Below are 21,709 nucleotides of genomic sequence, written 5' to 3' on the forward strand. Positions count from 1 at the left end.
TTTTTTTTTTTTTTTTTTGTGGTATGCGGGCCTCCCTCTGCTGCGGCCTCTCCCGTTGCAGAGCACAGGCTCCGGAAGCGCAGGCTCAGCGGCCATGGCTCACGGGCCCAGCCGCTCCGCGGCATGTGGGATCCTCCCAGACCGGGGCGCGAACCCGGTTCCCCTGCATCGGCAGGCGGACGCGCAACTACTGCGCCACCAGGGAAGCCCCTTGCATCATTTTTATAATAATAAATAAAACAAACGAAGAAATGGAAACAACCTAAATGTCATCAGTAGATAATTGATTACATTTTGGTATAACAATACAATGGGATACTCCATCATTAAAGATTATTTATATTTAGCTCCATACTTAAAATAAATTGTCCACTGACACGTTAAGTGACAAAAAATAAGTTGTAGAACAGTATATATAACATAGTTCCATTTTAACTATGATAATTTTAAGTATGTAAATATGCATATACACCAGAACATTAACAGTGAGCATATTTTTATTTGGTATAGTTACTGGTGACCTTTGTTATCATCTTTATACTGTTCTACTGAGCACATATTTCTTTTATAAGAAAAACAAAACAGATCTATTTCAAAGAAAAAATAATTTAAAATATGTAGGAACAGATTCCTGGTATAAACCACTTTCTTATCTTCCACCCCCAAAATCCTCTGGAGTGTTGGATACAATAAACTTTTTTTAAGCCCCTTAGATAATTACATGTTAACATTATGTGAAATTTTGTACCCAAGCTAAGAAATAGGTTAAACTCTCTCCATAATTTTAACAACAAAAGCCACTCTTAAAATGTTAGTCATATTTTTTTTTTTTTTTTTTTTTTTTCGGTACACGGGCCTCTCACTGTTGTGGCCTCTCCCGTTGTGGAGCACAGGCTCCGAGAGCGCAGGCTCAGCGGCCACGGCTCACGGGCCCAGCCGCTCCGCGGCATGTGGGATCCTCCCTCCCGGACTGGGGCACGAACCCACGTCCCCTGCATCGGCAGGCGGACTCTCAACCACTGCACCACCAGGGAAGCCCTATGCAAAATAATTTTAAGATTCTGGGCCAATATTTCTCCAGAATTTAATAGTGTCAGAATATTAAAATACCATTTACTACACACTTTTAGGTCCTGAGCTAAATGCTTTAAATATAACAAATCCTAAGAGACCCACAAGATAATGGTTGTAGTTATTCATATTCTCTTTATGCACATGAAATAACTAGGAATGACTGAGCAGAGTGTTTGGAGCAAGGCTTCTGACTCGAGTCCATGCATGGTCTTTCCCTGTATACCAAACCTCCACTGCCTACTACTTGTGTATAATGTATGAGGTCTGTTACGGCAAGCAAGATTTGAATATGAATCCTTTGGTAATAACAGTGCTTATCTCAGCCGACACGAAGACCTACTAAACTTTAGGCATACCCTGATTGAACATTGTGCATGTTCTTTTCTTGGTACTGACACTTAGGGTAACAGATAGTATCATTCTTGTCAGAAAGAACATCTAAAAGTTCTGAGAAACTTCTGTAATTTTATAAATGCCTTGTGATTGATTTCCTAAGTCAACTAAAGCTTGTTCTTAAGGACATGCTTTATATCTAATACTTACACGGTCAAATAAATGTAAAAACTCAGTATAATTTCTTTGCTCCAAACAGAATCACATTTAAGTTTAACTTTAGGAGCTCATGCAACATTTAGGTAGTATGTGTGTATACTGTGAGGTAAAAAGATTCCTAAAGTGAATCTGCTGGAAAGTAATGCTTAACTAAGGGAGCAAGATATCAAAGACAGCATGATAAAACCAGAGGGATACTTAGAATCTAATTTTTTAAGCTAGAACTGTGATTCATACTAAAGAGCTTAAAAGGGGAGTAGAAAGAAGATTTCGGAAAAAGCATCCCAAGACATATTTAAGCGTTCCAAGTTATATACCTAGAAAGACTTTCAGTTGGCAGAATCCTAAGGAAACATTTCCAACACTGGAACCTTAATAATATGGCCAGAGCATCTGATGTGGTCAGGAAGAAAAAAATATGTACAAATTTGGAATTAAGGTCCATGAAGAGAGAATACAGAAGATATCTCTATCAGATTTATAGAACTTAGGAACTTTCTGGCCTTTGATTCTTCATCTATTAAAATAAGGGGCTTAAAATGATGGGTGAGGTCACATGCTACAACTGTAATTTTAGTTTTGTGTCCTATTTTCTATCATGTTTATGATAGTCCCCAAAGAAATGCTGCAAAGTCTTAATTTTGTTTAAGACTTAGCTTCACTGTATGTATTTAGTTTATCCATGAAAACTCAGATTTGGGAAAGGAGAAAATAGGGGAATAATTTGTTCTATACACTGGCTCTGTTTATAGACATGAAACCTGCAAAGTCCAAGTAACTGTCTGAAAACATAGCAAAATACCTCCAAATTCAACGACACATGACACATCTATCATGACTCCCCCTGACAAACTGAAAACTAAGGAGGGAAGCTTGTTTGCTGTGTGGAAGTGCTGTCTGCAACTTAGCTACCCACCATGAAGATATGTGTAATGTGTTGTTTCAAAGTATAGGTTTTTTTTCTATCAGGTGACAGGAGAGAGTATAATTAAGCCAGTCAATTGGCCTATCTGAAAAATTCCTAGTGTGATTGGAGAACCACTTTATAGCCCTTTCGGATGAGATGGAGAGCCATTTGGCTTTGAAGAGATAACTTTTCTCATGAAAACGTCTAATGCAAGATATTAAGTGGCCTCAAGTATAGCGTAAACACCAGAATTCTAATTAAAATGCCTTTGAATGTACTGCTTTTTTTGCTCTTAATAATACTAAATTTAAATGTGTGTATGTCTGTGAGTGCATCCATCCAATATCAGTGACTAGAACTTAAGACTAAGCAGTTTAACCAAAAGCATAATACCTTTTTCAGGTTCGAGAAAACAACTACACTTACGAATTTGATTTTTCAAAAGTCTATTGGAATCCTCGTCTCTCCACAGAACACAGCCGTATCACAGAACTTCTCAAACCTGGGGATGTCCTATTTGATGTTTTTGCTGGGGTTGGGCCCTTTGCCATTCCAGTAGCAAAGAAAAACTGCACAGTATTTGCTAATGATCTCAATCCTGAATCCCATAAATGGTTATTACACAATTGTAAATTAAATAAAGTGGACCAAAAGGTGAAAGTCTTTAACTTGGATGGGAAAGACTTCCTCCAAGGACCAGTCAGAGAAGAATTAATGCAGCAGCTGGGACCACTGTCAAAAGAAAGAAAACACTCTGTGCACATTGTCATGAACTTGCCAGCAAAGGCTACTGAGTTCCTCAGTGCTTTCAAATCACTCTTAGATGGACAGCCATGCGGCAGTGAGCTTCTCCCCACTGTGCACTGTTACAGCTTTTCCAAAGATGCTAATCCTGCTAAGGATGTTCAGCAACGAGCTGGAACTGTGTTAGGCATCTCCTTGGAGGCATGCAGTTCAGTTCACCTAGTAAGAAATGTGGCCCCTAACAAGGAAATGTTATGCATCACTTTTCGGATTCCTGCTGCTATACTTTACAAGAACCAGACCCTAAATGGAGGTGAGCAATTTCTGGGAAATTAAATGTAAGCTGTAATACTTTTCATATAACTTTCTGGGGCTACATATATATTTTATATTATTTTTTAAACTTGGAAATAGGTTAAACTAATTCTAGTTAGATATTTCAGTTCAAGACCCCTTGCCATTCAATTGTGACTACTTTCTCACAATTTTACAAATTTTAGTACGATGTACTATTCAGTCTAGTAGAAGTCTACTTCATTAAAATAATAAACCCAGAGGAATGTTACTATTTCATGTGTAAGTTAATTAGATTAAAAATCTTTTAAATGCCTGTATTATTTGCTTTTTAAAAGTATTTTCAAATGTTAAGTATCTTACCTAATATAGGTTTTCTGGATTTGTTACAGACCATCATGAAGATCCACCTATTAAACGCCAGAGGACAGATAAAGACTTTTAGGAAGAAAAAACACAAATTGCTTCAATCACTTAATTGGAAATATTTTCTCCAGCTCCCCACTAGACCTTTATGTAGTGAAATATCATTTGTATGATTTCTAATATTTTAGCATTCAGTTACTTTAGTATTGAACCCTTATATTTTGCCCTAGTTGTCTTATAAATTGGGGATTATCAAATTAAAATTTAAATAAGTCTAAATACATTTTTATCTGTTATAATTTGATCATCAAATATATCTAATATTTTATTAGATAAATATGTTTAAATATTGTCTTTCTCTTGGGAAAATAGTTTTTGAAGGTAGGATAATTGCGTGCTAACTAGGAAAGAACTAATCATTTTACAGTTATCCTTAGTTGAAGAGTGTAGCTAAGTTTTATGTAAGTACTCCTACACTATTACTATAAAAGTACTAACAAATGAGATTATTTAGATCAGAGATAGGCAGACTATGATAGGCAGACTATGTCCAGCAGGCCAAATCTGGTCCACCACCTGTTGTTGTATGGCAAGTGACCTGAGAATGGTTCTTATATTTTTAAATGGTTGAAAAAGAATCAAACAGAATAATATTTTGTGACATGAAAATTATATGAAATTTGAATTTCAGTGTCCATAAATAAAGTTTTATTAGAACACACCATACTCATTTGTTTACATACTGGCTATGGCTGCCCTCATGGTATAACAGCAGAGTTGAGCAGTTGCAACACAGATGGGATATGATTCTCATCACTTCATACTGCTGCTCAGCACACTACAAATCACAGTGACACAGTTATAACTCAACAACATTTTGAGTGCCATGTGTATTGCCAAGCTATAACATTTTATTTTACTATTACCAGTATGTATCCCTCATTCCAAAATAAGAAAAGTGGCCATTCATGTTGTGCTTTTAAGGCACAGTAGAGTGTGAATTTTTTTGACATTGAATTAGATGACAAAGCATCCATCCCTGAGCTAAAGTACAATATACTTTGACATTTCTCAAAGAAGTACTCATTACAGTATTTCCAACTCACAGGCAAGCAACTGTCAGAAGAATTAGATACTTAAACTGGAAATTCATGGCAGAATTTCTTCACAAAATAAAAAATGAAAGTGAGGCTACAACCAAAGTAAGTCTCCAAGTGACTCTTCTGTTAAGCCAAGCAAGGAAAACCATTTACTGTCTGTGAGTTAATCGTGTTTGAAAGCAGCAGTCTAAGAAATGTGTCTGGAGAAAGCAAACTTGTCTAGGACTGTTGGCCTTTTGGCAAGGACAGTTGCTCAGAGTTTAGAACATTGGGAGCACCATCAATAGTCAAAAAGGTAATGAGTCCAAGTAGTTCTTTACTCTTGTTGAGTTGATAGACATTACTAATACTGCTCAGTTCTTGTTTATTTGAGGCGTCAATTCTGACTTTGAAGTTACTGAAGCATTAGCCTCTATGAATACTCTGCACGGAACAACTACTGGTGAATACTTTCAAAGAAACTGAGAAAACTAATTCTGTAAAACCTGAAGTAGAATCTGATGTGTTACAACTGATGATGGTTAAAAAGAAAAGTGTGAGGTAGAAAAAGCTCTAATTGGAAAAATTTACAAAGCTTATGAAAATGCACGGTGTTTAAAACCTATAGTTATTCACTATATTATTCACCAGCAAGTACACTGCAGCAAATATTTGAATCTATCATGTGTTGGTGAACCAGTAATGTCAATGATAAACTTCATTTGCTTTCATGGACTTTAACCATCTTCAAAGTCCTTGAATTTTGTCAGAAATTGAAGCTGAATTTCTTCAGCTTAACCTAAGTTTTATTTGCTTATCAACTGTAAGGTATGACTGCAATTTTGGGGGTTCATGGCCAAGACTGAAATTTTTCTTAAGAAGAACCAACCTTAAACACTTCTAAAATACTGAGTGTCTTTGGACCAACCTTAAACACTTCTAAAATACTGAGTGTCTTTGGAAATTAGTTTTTGCTAAAGACTTGATAATATTTCTCAAAGATATCAACCTACAATTACAAGGCAAACATAACTTTAATGTAAAACATACTGCAGTAGTCTGAAATGACTACAACTGTACATTTCTCATGCTATCAAAAATTAACACAAGAAACAAGATTTTCATTCTCTCATAAATTAGCAGTGGATATATTTTCTGAGTTCAGCATTCTTGGAACCTTGGTGCAAATGCAAAGGAAATTTCCATATTTCAAAATCCATTTAACTACAATTGAACTTCCATCTGATCTTCAATTGGAAGTGATTAATGTGTTATTGTAATGACATGCTAAAAGTCAAATACCAAGGGATTAAGAATCTCATACTTTTACAAATGCTTTCCAAGTGATGTATATGTTCAGTTAAAATCACATGTTCTAGAATTTGGCAGTATCTGTCTGAAAAGACTTTTTTAAAGATGAAATGTGTAAAATCTCATTACATATAATCATCAACATGTGATCAATTAAAATTCATTTTGATGATAGGAACACTTAGAACCCCAATCAAAGGAAATGTAATTCCCCAAAGAGCCCTACAAAAAATGTACTCAATTATATTTTGAAGTCTGTTAATTTAAAAAATGGTGCCAATGTACTGTATCTCTTGTATCTACATAATGGCCTACAGTTTTGTCTCTTGGCCCACAAAGCCTAAAATATTTACTCTCTGGTCCTACCGAAAAAGTTTGAGGACCCCTAATCTAAGTCATTAATTACAAACTTAAATGCCTTCAGAAGCTAGGTAATATAAATAGATGATGGCAATAAACGGTAAGAAGTATAGGGAAGTAATGAATAGGAGCCTTTATTCCTTATCGAAAGACACTTAAAATGGTTTTGGAGTTCAACCCAACCTATCCTATGCAAAACCTTGAGGGCTAATTCAGCCAGGGATTGCTAGTTTGGGACTTCTAATTTTCTTCCTCTCCCTCCCCTCCAAGTGTATGTAGGTCAAGGGTCAGCAAACTTTCTGTAAAGGGCCATTTAATATTTTAGGCTTTCTAAGCTATAAGGTCTCTGCTGCCTCTCAACTCTGCCATAGTAGTCCAAAAGCAGCCATAGACAATACATAAACACATACATATTCCAAAAAAAAAAATTTATATACACTGAAATTTTAATTTCATATGCTTTTCACATGTTAAAAAGTATATTATTCCTTTGGCTTTTTCCAACCTTAAAAATATACAGACACCAACCTTAACTCATGGAGCATACAAAAAAAGGAAGCCCCTGGATTTGGCCAGGGGTCTACAGTTTGCCTTCTCCCGATCTAGGTGAAGATAATTAATTTGCAAGTAGGCATAAGAACTTTTTTCCTAGTACTGTATTGATACCTCCATGTGCTAGGCGATAAATATTAAGTGTGGGTGCAAATGATGTTCTTATTCATATGTAAAGTGGTAAGATCCATTTAGTCACCCCTTAATTAGAAAAAAGAGCAGTATATAATTGTAAAGAAAACAGAATTCCTTAAATGCTTCTATTAACACACTTTGTCTCCTCCTTTTTCCCTCAGAGTGGATAAATGAACATGTGATTATTTCATTATTTAAATTTGGCTCACCCTAAACTTTTTGATGTGATACCTAGTAACTGAACTCTTGGTTAATCCACTAGAAAGTGACAGCTAGAACACTCATGAGATACAATTTTTTAATTTTGTTAACTTTTTGACACGTTTTCTGCCACCTTAATTAGATTTTGAAATGATTATCCAAACCACCTGCTGACAGCCTAAAGGAAACTTCTAAGAGAAGCTTAAATCAAATATTTATTGAAAGAAATTAAGTAATACTAAATAATAATGCATCCTAATTACCATGTAAATGTATTCAATCCATTAATATCTGCTTAAAAGGGAGTGCAGTTAGTAGTCAAATCATGTTCTACATAATGAATTCCTCAGGACTTCTCTCAAGGATATCAACACCGTTATTTAGTTGATGTCATTTATATCCCATATAAGAACTAGATACTTGATCTGTAAAATTTCCTGGAAGTCTTAAGAAGTTTGACTAAGATTTGGTTTTACACAGCTGTTGTTTATAAGTTTGACAGTTATCTCTAGAACATAGACTCTGCAGTTTAACCACTTGGGTTCAAATCCAAACTCTTCTCCTTTTAAGATGTATTGACCTGGGGCTTCCCTGGTGGCGCAGTGGTTGAGAGTCCGCCTGCCGATGCAGGGGACGCGAGTTCGTGCCCCGGTCCGGGAAGACTCCACATGCCGCGGAGCGGCTAGGCCCGTGAGCGGTGGCCGCTGAGCCTGCGCGTCCGGAGCCTGTGCTCCGCAACGGGAGAGGCCACAACAGTGAGAGGCCCGCGTATCGCAAAAAAAAAAAATACGTATTGACCTTCGGTAGGTTGCTGAACCTCTCCAGGCCTTAGCATCTCCACCTGTTAAAATGGGGAAATAATATTAGCACTGTTACAAGGATTAGACAATTCATAAAGCATGAAGCACAGTGCTTGGCATATAGGTTAATGCTCAGTAGTTGTTTCTGTGCTAGTGTTATATTAAAAGACTTATTAAATTCATGTAGATGAAAAGACTTGTACAGCCTTTTGTCTCTGAGAGAGGAAATCACTGGGAGGATTGGGGATAATTTCATCAATGTAGAATATTTGTTATTTAGTGAATTGTTGCCATTAGGTTATCTTTCACCATTCCCTTTGATCTAATAGGGTCAGTTAACTTCTAAATCCAGCCTATTGAACAAAGTATGGCCATAGTAAGGGCAAAATAATTACAAACATATCTAGGTGGTGGAATTTAACTGATTTGCCAAATCAGGTGCAGGCAATTTCCACAATAATGAGGTAGGCTCAAAAAAAAGTTTTAAAAGCCTTTGAAATGTTTTGTTAATAATTAGTTCCTTCCATTTAAATACATCATACAAGGTACTGAGAATAAATAATAGTGTTTCTTTTTTAAAGACTGGATACCTTACTTTGGCAGCTGAGTACAGAAAATCCCTAACCACAAGTCCAACGTTCTCACTATTCTTTGAACAGATTTATGTATTGTACTTAAAATGCTAGTCCTCTATTGGGGAAAACTAATAGATATGAGAAATAGGATGCAGCCTAGTAGAGTTATAGATAGAATTAGACTTGGATAAAAAACTTGTGTTCTAATTTTGGCTTTTTACTAACTTGTGTATATGATCTTGGCCTACTCAATTATTCAATGCCTTGGTTTTCTCAATTATCAAAGATAGTTAGAACTGTTATAAAGATGAAGATGTACTCCTGAAATTAATACCTACTTAGTCAAATAAGATGGAGCTGTTATATATGGATATTCCACCCTAACATAACCCACAAATCTTGTTTCACATAACGTTCCACTCTAACAACTGCTGTAATGGAGATTTAATAGAAAATCATTTAATTTCCTTGAGAAACAATGTCCCATACCCAGTTGTCTAGGTAACAGACTCATACAAGGTTGAGATGCTACAAATATATATCCTATCCACATCCAAACTCTTTAAGCAACATTCTGGGTATACTAAAAGCCTCTGAAGTTTCAACAGAAATTGTACCCGAGTGTTCAATTTACTCATAGGGAAATTTCATTTAAAATATATTCATTCCAGTCTCCAAGGTTTATCATAAAATGAGCTCACACTGAGGTGAAAGGTGCCTTTTAAGTATTAAATTTTATTAACTTACTTCTTTGAATTTGTCATTAAAGCAGGTTAGTACTCTGCTCTGGTTTAGCCTAAGCAAGGCTCACAGCTGGGACCTATAACACATTGATCAAGGTTCGTCTCAATTTCCACTGCTCAAAACAGGCACTGAGTCCTTAATGTTGAGAGAGTGACATTATCACAGGTCAAGTTTTACTTGCCACAACCTGTTGGTAGAAGGAAATATATCCACTTGTCTGGACTAGTATTAAGAAGACATTGGGGAAAAAATGGAACATTTTATGAGAAGAAATAACAGACTTGGATATTAACATTAAATGTCGTATTCAAAATGGCATTTTTAATGTGTGTTCAAGTAAAACACTAATAAGAGAAAAACCACAAAGCTTTATTTTTTAAAAGATTTTACAAGTCTGTCAACCTGAAACATACACAGGTGAATTATTCATAGCTTCCATTAGATGAGGCTTACAGCTTCAATCCCTCTCAGAAAAATATAAGTAAAAAATAAATCTTTTTCACAAATATTTATCCACTATATTACTCAGCTTAGTTCTGAAATTTGCTCTCTATAAATACTTTAACACAGCTGCTAGTGGTAATACTGTTGCTGTACAGCTGCACATGGCTATAATTTTACAAGTCTGCTTTACTTTTGCTAGCTCCCTGGTTCAGCTCCAGGGTCCAAATCTTATACAGGAGAAATAAAGGTTAACTGGACTGCCAGAAAAGCCCACTGAATGCATCCTGTAGTGCTCTGTGACACGCCAGAGAAGAAGTATAGCCTCCAGCAAGGTCCTGTGGAGAGGCAGCTCTGACATGGTTTAAATACCTAAAACAAAACAAAAAGTGTACCATTGATATAGAAAGCAAATATAAATTGGTAACACTTTAAAAAGCAATAGTAAAACTGATTCAAATGTTAAAGAAGAATTCTAAGGCTGAAATGTTCAGACTTTATAAATGCATTATTTCCTTTTAAAAGGAAACATACCAACTCTAAATTATAAAGCAAATTACATTAAGATCTAAAAAGCAGCTCTGAAGGAGGTTTCAAAAATAAGACTTGTTTTTAAAATGTTCCCTATTCCCAATTTTCAGAACTAATTTATTTTGCTGGCTCTTGTTCAGGTACCTAAGTGCCGCTCTCCTTCCTGGCATACTCTTAATAAATAAATGCACATCATAATACTATTGTGTTACTAAAATTTTACATAAATATGTTCTGAAGAAAATACGAAAACAAGTGATAAAGAGGAGAGAACGTACTAGTTGCTTCAAAATTACTTCAATATTACAAAAATATATTTTCTCCCTCCTTACAGGAAAGGAAACCTTAGAAAATTATATCCAAGCAATATCTAAAACTGAGCCTGGGTTCAAAAGAATGTCCCAATTAGTAAATACAGAAGAGTCTTTTGAGTCAGTCTCAAAAGACTGTAACAGACACTATTATTCTTCAATTACACACATGTTACTTAGCAATTAAAACTTTCTACCTTGATAAAGGTACACAAACAGCCCTAAAAAATGGGATAATCCTAGCCAAAGAGGGACAACTTCTTAGCATGACTACCAGCACTATCAGAAAACAAGTATTTCCAGCTTTGCTTTAATGCCTCGTTTAAGAAACCACATTGTTTCTTCAGGCCTCAGGAAGTAAAGGAGCTTCATCCACCTAAGAATTACAGGTATAGCAAATGAATAAATCAGGTACCAGAACATTTTAATAACTTGGAAACTTTTCTAGTCATTCATTCAGACTTCCTGTGTGTCAAAGTCTTGATGCATGAGCAACTTATTATTTCTAACATAATAACAAGTCTGTTTTTCATTTGTATCCATGTTTAATAAGCTTGTGTGATTAAAAAATATATGGCAATACAAGAGGCCAAATAGAAAAAGTGGTCAAAGTAAGACACAGCATAAGCTCCTGCAATTGCCTATAATTTATTCACACTGCCACAAATCAAGGTGTTAATTCTTTGCTTCTCTGCCAAGGGTGAAAGGGGAAAGTGAAAGGAGAAAGGAAATGAATATTTATTGAGCAACAATCTCCAAACTTTTTTGATAGTATATTTATAGCAGTAAAAATATTTGAGCATGCAACTCCAAAACTTGTATACTTGTTCATAAATTACATAAAGTATTTATATATTATGTACTATTATATAGTATATACACATAATATATTAATATAGTAAGTATATTATAAAATATATATAATATATAATTTGAAACATTTAAAGGATGAAACTAAAATGTTTAAATAAAAGTTCTAATATTTTCTCCCTACATCCCATCTTACATATCCTGGTGGGATGCATCTCACTTTGGAGACTACTATTATTAAACAGTTGTTGTCAAACTCTTAATAAAACCTTGGGTGTCACAGGATTTAAATAGGGATTCACCAAACCTAATACATGGCCACAAAGGTATCTGCTTATTACCTCCCAGGATAAAATAAAATGTCCACTGTTAAGACTATGATGCATGAGAAATGAGGTAAGTGTTAAATCACCTCAGAAAGTCTAAAAATTAACCTGGAACAGCATAAAATCAATTTCTCTTCATTGAGAATTCAGTAACTATCACAGAAATAAGTAATATTTTTACAGGTATCGTGAAAATGAAAATGTTCCATTCCTGACACAAGTTTCCAGCTAAGTTTTATCCACACCCCAGATAGTGTTGTTATCACCCTTTTCTCTTTCCTCAGACCCTCAAAAGCACAGTCTTAGCTCCAATGGCTCTTTACTCATGGCAAAATTCAAGTACCACAGTAGAATGTGTCAACCTTACAAAGCCAACTATCATAAATGAGAAGTGGTTTTCATAACTGAATACAAACCACTGTGCAACTAGCTGTTTTAATTCATCACATTTTGGTATAACTTGCTTCTGGGAAAGTTGAGTCATACCATCTCTGGCTTGGCAATTCAAGCATAAACGTGCAGTGTACATACAGCTTTTTATATGTTATCCTGAGAAACCTGAAACAGCTGCACTGCTGGCAGGAAAACACAGGACCACCAGTAAAATATCCAAAACAGTTGCATCTTTTAATTTATGACTGTGCACTGTTTCCATAAAGAGTATATAAAACAGTTCAACTTTTTATAGGTAAAATGTAATAAACGGTCATACTTATTGATGTCATAAATGTGTTTTTAAAAGTTTATTTAAAATGATTAATTAGTGTTTGAAAACAGTATTTCTTGAATACAGTCCATAACCTAGAGCAATGAGCAAATATTTTAAAATTTGAGTTATTAATGCTAATTTGTAGATTCTCACTGCCAACATCAAGTCTACTAAAATTTCTTTGCATAGCATTGAAAAAAATGCATTTCCCTTCTAGCAATCACATTAAACATATTTGTAAGTATGATTCTTTAAAGACCTGCTTATTTACATTACTGTTTTTGATATCTAGGGCTGCACAAAACAGTTATTATTAAATATTTCAACCTATTTTCACCATGGCAATCTACATTAATTTCAATTTTAAAAAATAAAACAGGTCATTCTTGTTATTCAACTATGGGCTTTTATTTTCTAAGTATCTTAACGTTCTTAAACCCTTTAATTATTGTGGTATACCAAAGTATTTTGAAGGATCTGCAACACTGAAACCACACAATGAGAATTTAGTGTTTTGCCTACTTTTTCACATTAATCCACATCTGTGTTGATTTAATTCTTTCATGACCATTACAAGTACATCACTGAATAGGATTCCTGGGGTTTCTGGCAGAGGTCAGTATCATTTCATGTACACCTTTATACAACAGAATAAGGAAGAAGTCTTAGCCAAATTTATTTCCCAAAGTCAAGCTCAGTTGGATTTTGGAGCCTGGAGGTAATTGCTCTGACTATTTAGCCAATCCCAGGACAGTATTTCTGTTTTTCATGGGTTTATTTTAAATACCTGTAAATCTTACAAGCAGAAACCAGGAAAGAAAAAAAAGAGGTTTGCTTATTTTGGTACCTATACCTTATTTTTACTGAAAGCAGACTAAACTCAAAGATTTAAAAATCATACCTTTGATTATTTTCTTAAATAAGGCTAAAAAAAAAAAAGTATGTTTTCAAAAGCATGTCTAAGATAATTCCTGTACAAAGGGCATCTTATGCCCTAATTTATACTACATCTAAAGGTGCCTTCCTTTGCCATTACCCATCAAAATCTCTTTCAAGCAGACTTTGGAGAAGGAGGAGGAAAAAAGGAGGGAATGGATCCTGAGAGGGGAGTAAAGGATTAAGCATAAGAAAACCACACTTGAAAGCCTGTTCCTGAACTTTGATTTCCTACACTGTCATTTTCTTCTGTTACATTTAGCAGCTTTTGCTCCCAAAGAAGGTGGTATAATTTACACTTAGCTTCAGAAAGACTTCATTTTCTCAGTTCTTTAACATAAGAGAGTTCCTCTGAAATTACTCTTTTACTATTTCCCTTCCTTTAAAAGCCCTATATTGACCATATGGCTGAAGTTTTGGACTCAGCTCATTTTAGTGCTATGTAACAATTCTTTGAGTTCTCAGCTAGGGGCAGAGGGCAGGGGCTGTCACTCAGAACCAAGAGGCAGCACTCTTCCCCTCCAGTCATAACCTCCTCATGAAAACCCCTGAAATGCTTTTGGCTCCAGAGAATCAAAGAATCTCAGAATTTAAACTGAAATGAAAATGTGAAGTTCATATTAGTTTCCTCCACCTCAAATTACCAGGCCCTATGGAGAGTTAAAAAATTTTTAAAAGTCCAACTTTTTAACTCCATTGAGTTATAAACTTGGACTGGTTCAAACTAAGAAAGGGAATGAACTCTAGAGACTAAGACTTTCTTTTTACAAGGTGGCCCATTTTTTAAAGTCTGCATTTAAAGCCATCATGCGTTGAAAAGACCAGTTCCAAGTAGTTCTGTCTCCCAGCCTGCAAAATTCAAATCTCAGTACCATTAAGAGAGATCAGCTAACACATCTCAGCTGTCAAGACCAAGAGCTCTTATAAGAAATTCAGCCAAAGCTATAAAAGATTTACCTTAACAACCTGAAGTCTATCTCAAGATTTAAAAACAATCAGAACAATGATGTGCTCAGACAATTATCACTAAAATGCAGAAACATTCTAAAAACTGAGGTTAGTGCTCAGGTGTCCTAATCCAATCACAATGTCAGAATAACAGATAAACTGTCTACATAGAGAAATTGATAACCATATATTCTAACATAAATGAGGAAAGCGCTACAAGTCAGAATTACTGTCCATATTCTGAGGGCAGTTTGGTCATAAAAATACATGGCTTCATGAACTCCAACCAAAAATATAAAAATTCCACAGTCATAATGCTACTCTTCACTTTATTATCTAGCCAGCAACTTGAATAAACTACTTATTAAAGCTGATTTCAGATTTACACTAACATAATTGGGAATCAAGTGACCAATTATTCCAGACATTTAGACCATCTGAACAACAAAGCTCAGATTTGGAAATTAAAAGCCACATTGTGCCAAAGTAAGAGATAATTACAGATTGCTCAGATAAGTCTTTCTGAATTATAACTGAAGCAAACTGTACAATTTATTACTATCAAAGAACACACCAGGAATTTTAGGTCAAGATAGCTATTACTGAAAGTTAATGTAACTACATAGTGAAAGGAATACTTTCTTGATTTGAGTGTGAATTACTGAACACACAGATGACATAGCCCATTCTGGTTTGTCTAATGTAATGTTTTACTATGAATTCCATGCTAGTAGCAGATGTATGCCGGAAGTTTCATCACATCTTTATAAAGGAAGAATGAGTAATTTTTCCCCAAGTGTGGGACAGGTAAAATGCAAAAATTCATATGTATGCAGCTCATTCATTTTTCAAAAAATAAAAAAAAAATACTCAGTACCTACTATTTGCCAGGTATTGAAGCAACTCTCAGAATAAGACAGCAAAGACTCCATGCTCTCATGGAACTTGTAATTCAGTAGGGGGAAAAAAAAAAAAGATGTTAATAAATATCATGAAAGAGAAAGTCAGGGCTCTATGGGTGTGGATAAAAAGGGAAACCAACATGAACAAGTTTAGAAAAGGCCTTCCTAAGGAATGACAGTTAAGCTTAGATCCAAAGGATGAGGAAGAGTTAGCAAGGCAAGAGGAGTAGAGCAATGGTCTAGCAAAGGGAAGAACTTAGGTAAAGCAGTAAGAAGCCACAGCGCATACTTTTCCCTAAAAGGTCACTCCAGCTCAGGATGAGGCCAGTGATACAGGCAGAAAGTATCCAAAAGAAGGCCTTATAGGAATGTTAAGAATTGCAAATTTTATTCAAAGGGCAATGGGAAGCCACTAAAAATTTGTCCGGAACCTGGTAATTTAAATAGGCTAGTTTGGCTGCACAGTAGATTAGAGAAGCAGAAGTTGATTATAGAGACACTCCGTATGAGAATGTTTCTGTATTCCAGGCTTGAGACAATGGTTTCTGGATTAGGGTGGTGGCAGAGGAAATAAAGTACTAGTTCAAGAGATATTTAAGGACCAACTGAACATGGGGGAAGGGGAAGGGAAGGAGGAAGTACTGGCAAGCTCAACTTCCAGCTACCTAGTCAGGTATAACAGAAAAGATGCCCTCACAGAGATAACGGAAAACTGGAGGAGGAAAAGCAAATTGGGGTGGGACAGGAGAAAAGGGAAAGATCATGAGTTTAATTTTGGACTTGAGTCTGAAGTGCTTATATAAGAAATACATGAGTTGAGATGCAGAATGGTAGCTGGATATATGCACCAAGTGCTAAGAATAAAATTATGGAATGAACATAATTTGGGAGTTATCAGTATTTAGATGGTATTTGAAACCATAAGAGTAGATGCTTAATATTTAGGGAGAGGAGACAGAATGAGAAGAGAGAAAGGACTAAGGCAGAGACCTAGAGAACTACAATGTATAATCATATGACAAAAGAAGTTGTGGTGGTTAGTTTTATGCATCAACATAAAATTATGTTGAATAAGCCACAGGACACCCAGGTACCTGGTTTATCATTACTCTGTGTGTGTCTGAGTGTCTGTGAGGGTGTTTCTGAAAGAGATTAGCATTTGAATTGATGAACTAAGTAAAGCAGATGGCCTTCCCCAGTGTGGGTGGGTATTATCTAATCTGTTGAGAACCTGAGATTAACAAAAAGGTGGAGGAAAGTTTGATTCACTCTGCCTGACTCTTTAAACTGGAACACTGATCTTCTCTTGTCCTTGGTGCTCCAGACTGGCATCTAGACTTGGACTAACATCTACACCATTGGTTCTGTCTCAGGCCTTTGAAATGCACCACCGGTTTTCCCAGCTCTCCAGCTTGTAGATAGCAGATCATGGGACTTTTCAGCCTCCATAACTGCGTGAGCCAATACCTTATAATTTCCTTCCTTCCTTCCTTCCTCCCCCTTCCCTTTCTCCCTCCCTCCCCCCTCCCTCCCCCTTCCCTTCCTTCCTCCCCTCCCTTCCTTTCTTGCCTTCCTCCCTCCCTCCCTCTCCTTCCTTCCCTCCCTTCCTCTATTTCTCCTAATAGTTCTGTTTCTCGGGACAATCCTAACACAGAAGTTAAGATATTTTAAAGTGAAGGGTGTATTCAGGTATGGTAAATGCTGCCATCCCCTGCCAATATCTCATACACTCTCTTCCCCTAGACTTGCACAGGAGGTAGATGCAAGGGAGGTATAAGCCACTTGGAAAAGAGTTAGAACCTGCTACTTGTGCCTCGCCCCTTCTTGTAATTTTAGGGAGGTAATAATAGCAGACAGGGACAGAAAACCTATTAGATTTCTCCATCGAGGGGCTCCAAGGGGCCTAGTCCTAGTATTGGGTGGGCCAAAAAGTTTGTTTGGGTTTTCCATAACATGTTATGGAAAAACCTGAACGAATTTTTTGGCCAACCCAATACTTATAGCAGTAGTGTTTCTTACAGCAAAAGAACAAAAGAAACAACCCAAGTGTCCATTGACAGGAGAATGGACAAATTATTATTACTTATACAGTAGAAAATTATACAGCAGTAAAAACAAAGGAGCTACAGCTACATGCATGCATGTATCAACACTGGGGAATCTCACAAACAATGCTGAGAAAACAAAAACTACAAACAAGTTACAGGAAAATATGCAGAGCATGGTCCATTTATATAAAGTTCTAAACACGTAAAACTAAATACAGAATATATATATATACACATATATATGTGTATATATATATATATACATATATATGTATATATATGTGTGTGTGTATATATATATATATATATACGATCAAACTGTAAAGAGAAGCAAGGAAATGGTAATCACCATATTCAGGGTTAGTGAATCTCTGATGTTAGGTGGAACCACAGTAGGGGTAAGAGAAATGCACACAGGTAGTTTCAACAGCATTGGTTATGCTCCATCTCATAAGTTAATAAGTAGAATTAAAAATACAGGACTTGAAGGAGTAGAGGAGGGAGAAGCAATGAGAATGGAAACAATTTAGCAACTGTTTTATTATTACTCTTTATAAAGTATATATATTATATATTTTCTATGTATGAAATATTTCATTAAAAAAAGAGTAGTGCACAAAATATAGTCACAACCACAGCTGCCATTAATCCAGTCAACAATCTGCATGGAAACACTGAACCATTCCTAGTTGACCTTGATTTCACCAAATATTACTACTTATAGCTACTTTGATTCCATTTGTAATAATTCATGTTAATTATAATAATTCATCTTAAAGTATATTTAATACTAAAACATGTTACATTCATATTGTTCTTTCTACTGTTTTAGTAGACTCCCTCCTGGTTTCCATGCAAAGTCAATAACTAATTTAAGATGAGAAAAGTTAGTAAAATCAGATTTATCAGCAAAGAACCCTTTGAAGAGTACACATCTAAACAGCAGGCCTAAGTACTGATCAGTGGTTAAAAAGCTGATCTACTAAAGCAGCAAAAACAAAGTGATGGATGAAATCAGTTAAGTGGTCAATGAAGCCTCAGCCAAAGCCCTGATAAACTGGAATTTCTTCCTACGATAATGCTGCAAATTTCTATTTCTTTATTAGCATGAAACATACTGAGCTCTCTGGGGCTAGTATTAAGGCTAAGAGCCTAGATGGAGAAACCAAATTCAATTCCTCTCCCCATCCAATGGTAGTTGGGTAAGCACCCTGCTAAGGTTGAAGAAGGAAAACTCTCCCTCTTGGCATGGTCTCCTAATGACTACAGACTCTAAATTAAATATACATCACCCCAGTCTTCTCCCCTGTACCATTTCCCCCCTTTGTCCCTGTACCACATAAATATATAAAGACATAATGGTTTAGTAGAAAGGACAAAGATTTTAGAAACAGATACATCTGGGTTTGAATCCCTCCTTGGACAATTACTAACATTATGATTTAGAAAGTTCTTTTATTTTTCAAACTTCAGCTTTTTTTTTTTCTGTAAAAGGGAGATAATAATACCTCATACTATTTTTTAGAAGATTAAATTTAAAAATATACAAGTAAAGCATATGGCACAGAAGAGACATTTGATAAAGTATAGTGTCCCTGTCCAAACTACATGTTCTCTCTCTTTTTTAAACATCTTTATCAGAGTATAATTGCTTTACAATGGTGTGTTAGTTTCTGCTTTAAAACAAAGTGAATCAGGTATACATATACATATATCCCCATATCTCCTCCCTCTTGTGTCTCCTTCCCACCCTCCCTATCCCACCCCTCTAGGTGGTCACAAAGCACCAAGGTGATCTCCCTGTACATATTCTCTTTGACACTATTAATACAAAGTATGCTTTCATAAGGAATAGGCTTTTCATAGCCCAAATTTCCAAAGTCCTTTGCCTTTTACTAATTAATATGTACTTCTCCTTTCCAACTCTGTGACCTTCATCTACTCCCACATCTATTCCAACAATAATGTTGCCCTCTCTCTTCCCCCTTTCATTATAGCCCAATTTATGAAGATCCGAGTGAAGGTTTCGTTTTTGTTTTTTTTAAATTAGACAAATTAGAGTACTGCTTGTTAATCTTTTATCACAGGGTAACAGAGTAACCCAAGGACGCCAATACCTAAAAGTAGGAAAAATTTACATACATACATATACAACATATATAATACATTTATATATTCACAAACATATATGTGCAGATCTATACTTCATAAATCCTATGCACACCCTAGAATATTTTATTTCAAAAGTTAAATTGCTACATTATTTCCACTCTCACTACCTTTTCTTCCTCTTATTCTTCATATCCTGTGTTTTAACTCCCACTCCTATGAACTGACCCTTTCTCTGTCCTTGTCCTCCTCAACATCTTCCACTCTCTCTACATCGGGAGACAGCCTCCAGCTGTGAAATGCTCTTAGCCTATGGCTTCCATAAAAATGCCTATAATTTGGACCATACTCCTAACTGCTTTGACACATGATTCCCCAAATTTCTCTTCTTCCACCTGCTTCCTAATTTACTAGTTTTCTTTTCGTCTTACTTCCTCTTCTCCAATTCTTGACTCCATCTCTGAAATGGATTCGTTCACCACCACCTTCATTCACTACCTCTGTTCTACTAAACCCTATAATGCTATCTTTTGCCCTTTTGCCCTTCTTTCTGTTTGGGTGGCCCTTTGCACTTGACTGTCTCACTTGCACTATAAATTTAATATTTTCATAACTGAACTCATCTTCCTTTACAAACCTACCCCTCTGTGTCTCTTATTTCTCTTAATAGTTTCAATGTACTCTTAAGGTCATTTTGGAATCCTCTTTCCCCTGCATACCAATGAGAGATCTACATCACAGTATCTCTCTACAAACATCTATTTACCTCTCACATCATCTTCATTGCCAATATTATTACCTTATTTCAGCTCCTTATTACCTCTTTCTGGACTACTGCTAATAGTCTCTTAACTGAGCTCCCTATTTCCAGTATGGTCTCTCCATTCCAACCTATTCATGGTTACCAAATTACTCTTCCTAGGGCAAAGTTCTGCAGCACTCTCACACAAACAGACGTTCATAGGCTCCCTGCTGTGTGTAGAATGAAGTCAAAATTCCTTAGCCTACCATTCAAGGACTACTGCACTTGATTCCAACCTACCTTTCCAAACACATTTCCCATTAATCATCTCCACATACCCTGAACTTAAGTCAGAGTCAGCCATGAGGTTTTCAGTTATTCCCTATGAAAGCCTCATCACTACTCACTCCATACCTTTGTTTAGGCTGTTTCATTATCTTGGAATGACCTCATCATTGCCTGTCTTCCAAAGCCATGGTTCAAATGTCAACCACTAAATTCTGAACAGAAACATGAGAAGCTTCCCTATGCAACACAGAAATGTTATATATACTATAACAATAAAATAAAATAAAATAAATAACTAAGTTTAAAAGCAAGAAAACTCTCAAGTGCCAGAAATTATAGACGAACGCAAAGTCAGAGCATGAGCGGAGGCCGAAGTTCAGGGAAGTGATGGGTACCAGTGATTCGACACCCATATAGGGACAGAAGACAGGCTGCAGCCCTGTCAGAGGTAGGAAGCTGGAACTAGGCTTGGCTCCCTGCATATAACCTGGAGCTACAAAATGCTGTCCATCTCATTTGTAAAACAACTTGTAGGAAAATTTTGTTCACTAGCCTGGGACAGTCACAAGAAAGTCTAGCGGCATTGGTAGAAAAGAAAACATAAGAAATCATAATACCCAAGCCTACTCCCCGCCCCAGGAAATTAAGAATAGCAATTGTTCCAGATTCAGTGAAGCCAATAGGACCTTGGCAGAAGCAAACATGAATCTCTACATCAGCATGTCTTCACAATCCAAGGCTCATGGGAAAGCAACTCCCACTAAAAAGGGTTCATAGTTTAAAAAAAAAAAGAACAAGAAGAAGAAATGAACTTCACTTATAAAACGAGTCAGAAGACACAAACAACCAATGGCAGGACTAACACTCAGATAGGAGAATCTGAAAGAAACATTAAAAGAAGTATATTTCATGTC

The 21,709-nt window shown here is 35.9% G+C and overlaps 2 protein-coding genes across 4 annotated transcripts in view; one reads left to right on the top strand and one right to left on the bottom strand.

Moving 5' to 3' along the window:
- TRMT5 (tRNA methyltransferase 5) overlaps positions 1-8,295 on the top strand; it is a 13,592-nt gene extending 5,297 nt beyond the window's left edge. Inside the window, exons 4-5 of the mRNA XM_007108164.4 lie at positions 2,936-3,590; positions 3,964-8,295. Of these exons, the coding sequence (XP_007108226.2) occupies positions 2,936-3,590; positions 3,964-4,016 (708 nt within the window). The 3' untranslated portion in view covers positions 4,017-8,295. The remainder of the gene's footprint in view (positions 1-2,935; positions 3,591-3,963) is intronic.
- A 93-nt stretch (positions 8,296-8,388) lies between these two features.
- Positions 8,389-21,709, bottom strand: part of MNAT1 (MNAT1 component of CDK activating kinase) — a 223,416-nt gene continuing 210,095 nt past the window's right edge. The window contains exon 8 of one of the 3 annotated variants that reach the window (XM_055088512.1): positions 8,389-8,416. In XM_055088512.1, the coding sequence (XP_054944487.1) occupies positions 8,404-8,416 (13 nt within the window). In that variant the 3' untranslated portion in view covers positions 8,389-8,403. Of the gene's footprint in view, positions 8,417-10,059; positions 10,508-15,571; positions 15,651-21,709 lie in introns of those variants that run through there. The other 2 variants (XM_024133048.3, XM_055088511.1) reach the window with 2 other exon arrangements.

Source organism: Physeter macrocephalus, chromosome 11 (genome assembly GCF_002837175.3).
Source record: "Physeter macrocephalus isolate SW-GA chromosome 11, ASM283717v5, whole genome shotgun sequence".
In the NCBI taxonomy this organism is placed as follows: Eukaryota; Metazoa; Chordata; class Mammalia; order Artiodactyla; family Physeteridae; genus Physeter; species Physeter macrocephalus.